The sequence below is a fragment of the Nematostella vectensis genome, chromosome 10, assembly GCF_932526225.1.
Source record: "Nematostella vectensis chromosome 10, jaNemVect1.1, whole genome shotgun sequence".
Classification (NCBI taxonomy): Eukaryota; Metazoa; Cnidaria; class Anthozoa; order Actiniaria; family Edwardsiidae; genus Nematostella; species Nematostella vectensis.
In genome coordinates this window covers 13,041,239-13,053,316 of record NC_064043.1, presented here as the reverse complement: position 1 = coordinate 13,053,316, position 12,078 = coordinate 13,041,239, and the positions used below count along the sequence as shown (strand labels likewise).

Below are 12,078 nucleotides of genomic sequence, written 5' to 3'. Positions count from 1 at the left end.
AAAAGGTGATGAGTTTTAATTGTTTTGGCCATACGGCTTATTTGAATTCTCTGTAGAAGATCCGTAAGCGCCATATGCCTATGTAAGCGTTATAAAAGAATTGCTTATTATTTATTACGCGTTTTTGGCGTTTTTTTTTTAGTTTAGGTTTTTCTCTGTAGAAGATCCGTAAGCGCCATATGCCTATGTAAGCGTCATAAAAGAATTGCTTATTATTTATTACGCGTTTTTGGCGGTTTTTTTTTAAGTTTAGGTTTTCGCGGTAAAAACACCACCACATTCTTACAAGTAGGCTAGTATCGTACAAGAACGTGCTCCGTAGTCAATTTGATAATTTTTGAAAGTTAACTTTAAATATACCTCTTTTTTAGAGGAAAAAAAATGGTTAACTCATTTTTCAAGCATTTCTTACTATAAGGAAACTTTCCGCTCCCGAAAATAGAAGGGTTTCAAACCCCAAAACACGTAGGACCACTTCCCTCGCCAGATAACTGTCTACCTCTACCCCGTCATCCGCTTCACTTACAAAAGTATTGCTCCACACTTTTGGAGGGGCGGAATTTGCACGCTAACCAAAAAAAAAAGAAAAAAAAAATAGAAGAAGGGAAAAAAATGATGATATAGATAATTTAGACTATACGCCAGACGTGCGTTTAATCACCGTATGGCAGCTAAAGCTTAACGGGTATATTGGAGTTTTTGGACAACTGTTACCTAGCGAAGTGTAGAATACAAAGACACCTGGGGCACTTACGCTTTAATAGGGAGGCAATAAGCAGGTTCTTAGCCGTGTCTTAGTAGGTTACGACGCCATGCACAGTTTGCGGTGATTTAGGGTAAAAATATCGAGTTCAACTTGGGCGCCGAGGGTCTCTTGGGGGCTCATCCTCGCTCTATTCTTCTAGTCATAAAATCAGTAACGAAAAAAAAAACGCGTTGATTTTGTTGTATCTCAAAAAGATCATGATTCATTAACTCATCGGACGTTTGCTCAGGAACTCGCATTTTTTTACGCAAATGCTTTTATCTCAAGCAAGGAAAACGTGAAGGTCTCTATATTATTTACAGATGTATTATTCTCAAGCAATATTCGAGAGCATATCGCGCGTTTTCTTGACCATTACCCGACGCTATAGCTAGAACAGGTCTTAACGCATGCTCAATTGTATTTTTAACTGCGTTTATGAGAAAATAGAATTAAAGTGAAATAAACTACCGCGCTACAAAACGCCCACGCCGGCGACAAACATAGTAATGAATAAAAATGAAACTTTTTTTATTTTATTTTTGCATAGTGTATACAATTGAAATATGATCAATTCCATTTTTGACACGTCTTATAGGCTTTGGGACATGATAAGGAGAAAGAAAGAAAGGGTGTGGGTGGTGTGGAGGTGGGGTTGTGGGATTCGCTTCAGTGTGAGTACATTTTGTTCTCCATGTTTTCAACAACTCTGCAATTTGTCGCTCGTTGTTGTAAAAGTGGGTGTGTAAAAATTGATTTTATGGATTAGGGAAATTGGAAGGGGCTTTAAATAAAACTAAATAAGGAAAAATCTAAGCGCCACGGTATTTCTAAAAAGATGAGAAGTGAATTTTAGAAATGATAGATGTGCTCCAAAGACTAAGAAAAAAAGAGAGAAAAAAATGAAAAAAACATTGACCACAAACAGAGAAGAACAGGGGGTAGGGCACAGGGGGCACCCCTCCCCCAATAATTTAGGAGAATATAAAGGAACATGACCAGTAGGGCGTGGCTGTGTCCCAAATATTTTCTCAGTGTTCCTGTATTGTGCCCCTCCCAATATATCGAGACCTGCTACAGTTCTGAAGAACAAAGACTGATGTTGAATTTTTTATTTCAATCTAAGACGCAAATTTCAACTATTTTAAAAAACATAACTATTTTCTTTGAATGCTTTAAATCACAATTCCGTCTGCCATTGCCTGTTCCAAGTGAGATAATTTGTCACTGAAAAATAATCAAAATTATCTTATTATTGGTCGAGATAATTTGATAAACTTAAAAAAATGATGCAAGAAGGTTCTAAAGATCGAGATACGCAGAGTCTTTAAACGCAAGCGCGACACAATAGATACAAGTTTTGTCCAGAGAGTCGCATCACGCCTTGCACTTGCGTTGCAATAAATAATTACTCTTCATTTCAATTCCAATTTAAACAAATAACTACTCACAACGCATGCTGAAAAAAAAACAGCAAATCCCTTCCCCTTCCCAGGGCGCCCCCTGACACCCTTGACCCAAGCGCTCGCCTACGAACCGATCAACTGCTGGAGATGTCCATTGCATATTTCATATCAAACATATTCCCCACATATAGTGTCCTTCGTTTGTTTTGCCTTATATGGTCAATGATGCCCATATTTAGAAGAGCTAAAGTTTTTCTGCTCCCTGATCTCCAGAAAACATGGTGAAAAATGCTGATTCCTGTCAATTTGAGACTCGCGGCAAGAATTTGTCAAGAAAAAAATTGATTGCTTGGTCAAATCTTTATGTCACTAATCTTGAAAAGCCCTGAGACCCAGGCCTCTAAGAAATTGACCGAGCAGGTTTGAAGGTCACCAAAATATTGATATGTTGGCATGCGTTCCACACTTAAGAAGTGCTGCTTGCGTATGCTGCTATCTTATTAAATGCGTATACTGGTGATGTGTGATAGGCCCGCTGTCATGCGCATTCACACCTATTCAATCAAGGTAGCACCCGAGAATCCATGTATCGTAACCCGAAGTAGTTCATGGGTAACATATAATTGCCGAAACCTGATCTCAAGGTTTAAAGGCACATAAGTTAAAACTCTACAGCTTTCATGAGCGGGATTTGCTTTTGTTTGCGCTTATTCCCTTGAAATCTATTTAAAACCCATGCGCCAATGGGGGGGGGGGGGGGGGGGTTACGACAAATGGGATCTCTGTGTGGAGCCTTATTCGAAATAGGTGCATAAGAGTGCATAAGTCATTCAGCGGGCCGTTTTCAAAGCATCTTGTACTAACCTGTTATCTAGCACTTCACGTCAAACTCGTATTCGGCCTCGAAGTTGCCAGGCGGGAAATAGCGTGCGACCACTACGTTTCCTGCGATTCCAACACCGACTGATGTCGTAGTTTGCCACATGAGCTGGGTGACCTGGTCAGTCCCCTCCGGGGCATGCACGGGAGGGTTTGTGCATGCTCCTGATTTCTTGTATTTGGCTAGTTCCCCAATCCTTTAAGAGGCAACATTGAATGTGAGCCAAGTAAAATCAGCGCTCTGGTACTCATGGGGGTGATGGTTTTTGGTGTTTGACTTTTTGTCAGATTTTATGTATTCTTATTTTAATTAACACTTTGGTCATTCATCTATTCGTACCGTTTCAAATCTAACAGTTTACGGCGGTTATTGCTCCACTCAGGGTCGAATTGGTCATCACCTACTTGACTCGTAGTATGATTCCTTTTATGACCCTGAACATGACTCTCGTCTTTCACAAGACTGTCATGACTCGTCAAATTACTCATCTCTCATAAGTCTGTACATACTGTCGTATGACTCGTCTCTCATAAGTCTCTCATAAGACTATACATGACTCGTCGCATGATTCGTCTCTTATAAGTTTGTACATGACTCGTCTCTCATGAATCTGTACAAGACTCTTCGCATAACTCTGTATAGGTGCGCACCCAGGATTGGCTGAAAGAAGGGGGGGGGGGGGGGTGGCGGGTGTACAGTCATAGGTATAACATGGAAAAAGCATAGTATATGAAGATTCCTTCATAAGAAATGACACACTTTTTGGCCCTAGCTGTACAAGACGTTTTGCTAGAGCTGTCTTGCAATTACGTGCATGCCATGAATCTGTACATATGACTGGTAAAGTCGTTTTGTGACTCGTTATTTGACTAGCTATTCAATTGAAATATCACTCGGCATAAAACACTCGTTGGATTACTCGTTTGACATGACTCGTTACTTCACTCATTACACCAACTCGGGTTTAGTCACCCATTGCGAGAAGAACTCGTTGCATACCTTGCTCCATGAATAACAACCCTTACCATTGAGCTACAGCTTCAGGGCAGCTTCCGGCGTGAGCTAAGTTTTCTCCCTCCCTGTCGCTGACTTCCATCTGGGGGCTATGAGAAAGTCCTCCCTTAGCCGCCAATGTGTCAGCCCAGGCTTGTGCGTGCTTGGCCAAGTAATCGTCCCATTTCAGCGGCTCTGCGCCATGCTGGGATCGGAAGCTGTTATGTGCATCCAAACACGCCTGTACATCAACTAAAAAAGCAAGCACAGCAAACAACTTGTAAACAAAGCAATATGCATGCACATCTAATCACAGGGTAATTTCAAGTAACAGGAAAGGCATATCCAGATTACACAAGACTTAAATTAACTTAGACTTAAATTACTTAGACTTAAATTACTTAGACTTAAATTACTTACTTAGACTTACTTAGACTTAAATTACTTAGACTTAAATTAACAAACAAATTGTTTAAGGTTCTTGTAATTTTATTATTTAGTTTTAGTTCTATTGAGACTCATCATATTTATAACGTCAAGTAAGTGAAACCCCTACAAATTCTTCCTAGTGTGTCAGGCAGTATTCTGTTGGTATAGGCTAAAACGATATTCCATGATACGATAATCAATTACCTAATTTGTTGTAATAAGGGGTTCAGATAACTAGCAAGAAAATGAAAGCCCACAGTAAATGACTTTTTAAAGGAAAATATCGTTATGAAAATCGTTAAGAGAATGGATTTTATACATAGCGTTCTCCACAGAAGAGATAAAAAAGCCAAAATTTATGAAAGAGCTCCAAGCGGTCTTGGCGTGAACCGTGTTGTTAGAAAACGACGTCTTACCTCCACGGCGAAAAACGAAAGATCGAACTCTTGCTTCTGCGATGCCAATGGCGAGCACTACCGCGAGAAGAATCAAAAGGCGTGCCATGTTGATCAGCAAGTTACTTTGCTAGTTGTGTAACTTGGCTGCATTCGCTTCGTCTTTTATATGTTTGGGGCTGCGTTTGTTATCATTAATTTAACCATTTACTAATGACGAATCTAAGAGGAGTCCAAGCTATCGGGGTCTCTAGACATCGGGAGATCAAAAATATAATATTGATGGAACTTGTTCGAAGTGGAAAAATGTCAAATATGTACCTAAATAACTATGACGGGCCAATTTCGCAACAAAAGGGTGAATTAAGGAAGTGCGAGTTATTGAGGGTAATAATTTATACAAAATTAACACAAGGGAAACAAAAATAACTTAAATAAAAATTGTGTGTTAACGGGAAGTTTAATTTCACTTGGGGTTGATTAATTGATCATAAAAACAGAAGACAAAAACATATAGAGAATTAAAGAGGATTTGATTTCGGTTCAAAATAGCATTAAGTTCGTTTTACCGAGGGTTTGACTTATCGAGATTCGGGCTGGAATTTAAAAATTCCAAAGACATCAATTATTTGTTAGTAATGCGATGGAAATCTTATCATGATTGCAAGTAATTTAAACTAAATCTCTTATCAAGACGATAATTCTAATTATCATTAAAATATAAATGATATGAACCAAGAAGTTTTATTTGAATTAACTTGGATGAATTATACTACTTAAAAAGATAAGATAAAGATGCCGCGAAAGTCAGATATCTGACCCCTAGGTGCATTTAATCAAGCGATTTTTTTTATTCTTATTATCCGACATTTGTTTTTAAATTCACAAAAATTTTATTGACTTAGCATAAGAGAGCCTTTAATTCAATTCAGATTAGTTTTCTGTTCTATTCAATCTTCTTAAATATAGCCGATTTTGAATGGCATGACACCTTATCAGATCAGTGTATCTTATCTGTATTAGAAACTGAGTCATTAAGGGAAGCAGTTTCTTGAGTAAAATTTGTCGTAGAAGCCCCGGTACAAAGGGCACAAAACGGATCTGTTCCGCAGCCCGTTTTTTGCTGGCTGGGAAGATGTTAGACCCCTCGGTTGCTGAGAAAAAAAATCGTTCTGCTGGCAAATTTACGGAGTCAAACTAGTTGCGTTGGGAATATTTTTGGGGGCGCTGGAGCGGATGCTTGGTAAAAAAATCGTCCCGATCGGTTATACGGGCAATTATTCATGTGCTAAAAAATCCTAACCACTGCTGGTTGGGAAAAAAGGAATGGTCCCTTCTGGGAAAAGAAAATATATTTTTTCCCCAGCAACTTTAAAAATGGATATTTCCGGCATCAGAACATATTCAAACGACGAGTTGGGCCATTTTAACGTGTTTCGGTAAGGGGGGGCAGTTGTATGCCGGTAGCCACGTAGTGACCAATCTTGATCAATAAACTATTCACAAGGAGGTAGGCTGAAATAGAATTTCAGGTTGGAGTGATCATGAATGCTTTTTCGTTTATTCAAGCAGTCTATTTTTGGGAGGAGGGATATGGAAATTCCGCTCCTCTACGATTTCCTTTCTTCAATTCTCTCACTCCCTGTCTCGCTTTACCTCTTTCTCAGTCTATTTATATTTGTCTCTCTCTGCCTCTTTCTCTGTACGTGTCTCTGTCTACCTGTCTCTGTGTGTGTGTCTTTTTCTCTGCAAATCGACGGTGGATTTAAAAATATTTTATTTACTCCCCCCCTCTCTCCCACTGTGTCTCTCTCTACCTCTTCTATTCTATTCGAGTCAGCCAGCAAATCCTTTATTAACAGGCGGTTTGAAGAACTACAATTACAATGTAATATATACAAATTACAAATTGATTAAAGATCAGGACATTCTAACTAACCAACTAATTGGTTAAAATTAACCCTCGTACAAAGTAGAACTTGTTAGTTTGCTGGAAGGCGTCAAATGAAAGACGCAACGCCACCCAGCGAATTAATTATGATTCATAATCATGATTACTTAATGACAACAAAAAGAACAAAAATCTTGTGAATACCGCAAATAAATACATTTTCTCTGTCTCCATTTGTCCTCTCTCCTCTTTGTCTCTCTCTCACTGTCTCTGTCTATCTGTTTCTCTTTGTATCAATGTGTATATCTCATCTCCCTCTCTCTCTCGCTCGTTCTGTCTTTTTCTTTCGTTCTCTCTCAAGGGGCGTAGCCAGGGGGTTGGCCCAGGGCCCCCACCCCTTCTGGTCCAAAAAAGTTATTACGTATTAGTCGTCATATCTCAATAAAAGAATGTTCTTGAAAAATCACATTGCCCCCCACCTCCCCAAGGAAAAATCTTAGCGACGCTCCTACTCTCTCACTCTCCCGTTCGTGTCGATGGATACCTCGTTATTCAAATATACGTTCATACAGCGAGACATACACCTATTTCAAAACAAGTTGTCAATGTGAATGGCGATTACTGACGACACCCTTGGTAGTTTCCATAGTACAACCATTTGGCAATTGCCCTTTGTGCTGACGACGTGGTTTGAAACAAGATTTATCAAGAAAGTATTAGATAAGAGAGGGACACTTTGGTATTACCGCGCGCCATTTCGATTCGGAATCTGGCTATTTTTAGTAACCACCACCCCACCACTGCGCGTGAGGATTTTTACTCACCCTACCACCGCGCTTTGGCATTTACATCTTGTTGTTTTCCGCTGTTTTGTGACTTGAAACCGAAAAAAAAACACCCTATTTGCACAAATACCATCAAAAATTTCATTCTAGCATCTAGGATACGGGCAGTTGAAAGATTTCGAAAACGAGACTTCATTCCAAATCAAGAGCGGAAAACCTCGTGCTTCAAACACCGTTTTCGCTTCAACTTGCTACTTCTTCGTGGTTTCTCAACATTCATTATCTTCCTAATGGTCAAACGAAATCTGTAAGTTAGACATTAGATATGATATTGATTTTTGTGAATATTCCGGTGAATTGAGAAGGAATCCAGGAAAAATACATTTTATAAAACTAAAACTATCCTTGTAGCGAGGGAATGCATTTCTGTGATGATCAAAGCCAGCAAGCTGAAGCATCTGAGCTTTTGTAAAAGTGGGAAAATAAAGAGGGAGATATTACTGTACTTCTTTGATGTTGTTATTATTATATGTTATATCATTATGTTGTTATTATACAAGCTGGAGTCGGGATTTGAATCAAACGCGGTATCTCAGCCATATTATCGCTCGTCGGTTTTTCTTTCTTCTTCACTTGACTTCGCCGCTCAGACAAACAAAACAGTCAAACTATTAAGGGATTTAGCTTTCTGTGAGTATATTTGCCAATCTTGCTTACTTAAGTTAGACTTGTTTTCTTCTTCCGAGTTATTTTAAATGATCTCTTTTCATTCCTATCGAGTTGGCAAAACAACAACACGCAACCCGCGGGGGAGTAGGACAAAATAAAAGGAGCAAATCCTCACGCGCAGTGGTGGGGTGGTGGTTACTAAAAATAGCCAGATTCGGAATCGACATGGCGCGCGGGTAATATCAAAGTGTCCCTCTTTTATCTAATGCTCTATTGGCTTAATATATATTTCTTAGTCAAGAAATTTGAGCGCTCTTTTTTGTTTTTGGTAACCCCATTGATCCGTTGCGCGCGACGCCCTTGCTTCTAAAAGGATGGTTATTTTTTATATAATAATATAATGCACCATGTGAGGCACCATTACAAGAAAGAAAGAAATAACTCCTGTATCAAGTGATAAACTTTTCTAGAGAATGAGTAAATCTTTTTCATTTATCAACATTACTTCCTGGGGAGGGGATGGGGAAATTTGTCGGAAATGCTTTATAGCATAGTCTTTTATCAACTTAAAAATTTTCCTGAAAATTACAAAAATTGAAGGTTTTTACCATAAAACAGAACAAGTGTTTAATTATTTTTTTACCCTTTCACTCGGAGAAACAGGTCTAGAATGTCATAATACTCTATCCACCTGTTTCGAGCTCCACAAAACTAGTCAAGTTCAACTACTGCTGACCATAAACGGTTTGCCTAAAAGTCTTCTAGCAATGCACAGCCAGTCACCCTAGACAAAGTCGAGATAGTGACGGTGGTGAAGTGAAAACGAGATGAAACACTCCAAGTGTCACGGTCTGGCGTAGGCTCAATTTCCCGCATGTTTCTGTGGGTCCGTGAATATTTAGCCTTAGAACGGTAAACGAGAAAAATATTAACCAGCCCGATGGTCTTTGTTCGCTAGAAATACGTTTATAGGCCTATCTTAACCTTTTTTTTAAACTATAAAAATAGAACTATATAAAAACAACAAAAACCATAAAACTTGTTTTAAAATGACTGAGCTGAGCACGAAACCATACTTTTTGGAAACGACGTCGCCGTTTCGTAAGGACTATAGGTTGAGGATGTGGCAGAGGGAAATTATTTAGCTTAACGCTACATTTCCAAAATGTTCCTTAAAAATTTGACATCATACTATAGAAACAAACTAATTCCCAAGTGACAAAGTGACGCTATCACTAAACAGACCACCGCTATCTTTTCACTGTGCGTGGCGTAGCCAGATGACAGGGCTAGGAACCCGGTTAACATATCTCCCTATTTATGTACGGTCTCCTCTGTTATATTTTATTGTACAGCCACTAGAATAATACCTACCACTACTAGCTATACGCTCGTCGCAGCCAAGCAGGATCGAAAACACCTTCCATTCAAAAGTTAATAGGCCGTATAAGCTTTAAACTTCGCATCACAATAGAAACATACCTAAACTACCAGAATGCAACGAGCGCCTTTATAAATTTGCACCAAACGAAGCGCGCGCTGCATGACCGTAGTTGGGGTAGGCTTCCATGTCGGGAGTGGTCGCGAATACTTAAGTGTAATGGCCTATTATTCGAGCGGAAAGAGAGAAAGGGAAATTAAAACAAACAAATGAACGAAACAAAATACAAAAAAAGACAACAACAAGAACAATGCTTGAGCTCATATCATCGCTAGTGGTTTATTAGAATCCTACACGAACTACAAGTGTCTTAGTCAGTAAACTATCGACTATTTTTATTTGAAAATTGAGAATCATAATTCTTTCGCCGTTGCCTGTTCCGGGTCAGATGATTTGCCATGCTGGAAAGAAATAAGAATGCTATTAATTTTTGAAAAGGAAAGGAAAGGACAAAGACAATGGCTTAGATAGTATTTCCTATTGTCAATAAGCAAAAGCATAAGAAAAACTCTCTTTCCAATTTCATGGTTACGTGTTTTATGGGACGGATGGGTGTCAAATTGTAATTTTAAGATCACGAGGTCTAAAGATGCTTTATTATTGTTTATTGTTATTGTTTATTGTTATTGTTTATTGTTATTGTTTATTGTTATTGTTTATTGTTATTGTTTTCATGTTATTGTTTATTGTTATTGTTTGCAGGGGCGGATCCAGGAGTTTCAAAAAACGGCTCACCCCTAGATCCGTCCCTGCCTTGTCTAGCCATACTAACCTGTTATTTATCTAGCATTTCACTTCATACTCGTATTCCTCTTGGAAGTTGCCTGGAGGGAAATAGCGAGCAACCACTACGTTGCCTGAAATCCCAACACCGACAGCAGAGGTACTTTGCCACATGAGCTGGGCGACCTCCTCAGTACCTGCCGGGGCGTTGGCAGGGGGGTTGGTGCATGCTCCGGAGCTTTTGTATTTTCCTAGTTGCCCAATCCTGCCGGCGAAAACGATTCATTTAAAAAAAACGTAAATACATTCCATGCATCATTCGAACCAGGGAATTTTATCTTAACGTTGAAGCGGAGTCGTAGGCTGATTTACACTCTACGACTCGAGTTGTAGAGGTGTTGCGGGCACGTCGCATACGATGAAATCGCTTTGTGGAAATTAGCCTTTAGTTGATCATCATCATATCATCATATCATATGTATATGATACTACTGGTTGGTATAAGAATTTGATACTACTTCTAGTATAACTTTAAAGAATATTTTGTCAATTGACTCGTTGCATGGTCATTACTTCATCCCTTACATTACTCGACAACCGTTACCTGACATCAGCTCAGCAAAATTGTACCCCTTACCATTGAGCCACGGCCTCGGGGCAGCTTCCAGCGTTAGCCAAGTTTTCTCCTTCCTTGTCGCTAACTCCCGCCTGGGGGCTATGAGAAAGTCCTCCCTTAGCCGCCAATGAGTCAGCCCAGGCTTGTGCGTGCTTGGCCAAGTAATCGTCCCATTTTAGCGGCTTTGCGCCATGCTGGGATCGGAAGCTGTTATGGGCATCCAAACACGCCTGTACATCAACTGAAAAAGCAAGCACAGCAAATAACTTGTAAACAGAACAATATGCCTTCGCAAGTCTTTGTGTACGTTTTTAACTAAGGTTATTTTCCTAGTTAGAAAATTTGTCGACAACCAAAATTAATTTGCCAGCTGCCATTATTAATATTATATTGGCGCGCTCGCCTTGGGTGGCCGAGTTTTAGGCCTGATGGCCACCCGGGTGACGGGCCTAAAGACCCGGGAACGGCGCATTTAAGTAAAGTACTTCTTGCTACTGGCTGTACCACAAAATGACAGGACTCTCTTTGAGAAGCGTTACAATGAGTCTTGCATAGGATAACAAGGTGATCTAGAGCTTGAACCACTGATTGCGCGACGGTTGTAGATGGTCAATGTCTGTAACATGTCAGAGAGGCTAATTGTAAGTTTTGGCAATTTAGGAAAGGTGACATATAAGTGCCGTAGCAGGCTTCGAAATATTGGAGGGGCACGGTACAGAAACATTAGGAAAATGTTAGGGGCACAGCCACACTTCTACTGGTCATTCCTTTATAACTTATATAAAAGGGGGGGGGGGGGGGCACGAGCCCCCAGTGCCTCACTCCCCGCTACAGCCTTGCATATGCGTACCTAGTCTCGGCAAAGGTAAGAAAACAATCCAGTATTAGTTGTAATGACTGAGAAGTATGGACGGTATGGAGAAGAAGGGACAAATTGATGAGGACTCAGAGCTGAAAACATGGGGTGTTAAGTTGCATCGCCCATCTAATACAAGCATAGCAAGAAGATCAAGAAAGACACTTTTATGTATTTCAAATAATAGGGTGGGGGATGGGAGAATCAGTATTTCAACCACTGATCTTACCTCCACGGCGAAATATGAAA

The 12,078-nt window shown here is 39.7% G+C and overlaps 2 protein-coding genes across 2 annotated transcripts; both read right to left on the bottom strand.

Annotated features, from left to right (window-relative positions):
* Nucleotides 1–1,842: 1,842 nt before the first annotated feature.
* On the bottom strand, nt 1,843–5,154 carry LOC5512503 (ectin). Its single transcript, XM_001632817.3, has 4 exons — nt 4,870–5,154; nt 4,057–4,276; nt 3,016–3,227; nt 1,843–1,972 (listed from the first exon to the last, which is right to left on the bottom strand). The coding sequence occupies exons 1-3, from the start codon at nt 4,955–4,957 to the stop codon at nt 3,023–3,025; spliced, it is 513 nt and encodes a 170-aa protein (XP_001632867.2). The 5' UTR covers nt 4,958–5,154; the 3' UTR covers nt 1,843–1,972; nt 3,016–3,022.
* Nucleotides 5,155–9,883: 4,729 nt separating this feature from the next.
* Nucleotides 9,884–12,078, bottom strand: LOC5512533 (ectin; the record flags this gene model as incomplete). The annotated part of the gene is given in 4 exon segments (XM_001632818.3): nt 9,884–10,035; nt 10,407–10,622; nt 10,995–11,214; nt 12,059–12,078. Coding segments are annotated over 3 exon segments (445 nt in total), but the record flags the coding sequence as incomplete, so codon positions are not given.

Bases quoted from the DNA above. Each gene is read 5' to 3' on its own strand.
- LOC5512503 (XM_001632817.3), bottom strand. From the start codon at position 4,957: ATGGCACGCCTTTTGATTCTTCTCGCGGTAGTGCTCGCCATTGGCATC. The intron at 4,277-4,869 runs GTAAGACGTCGT...TTGCTTTTTTAG, and splicing joins TTTCGTTTTTCGCCGTGGAG to TTGATGTACAGGCGTGTTTG. The intron at 3,228-4,056 runs GTAAGGGTTGTT...TGCCTCTTAAAG, and splicing joins CCTGAAGCTGTAGCTCAATG to GATTGGGGAACTAGCCAAAT.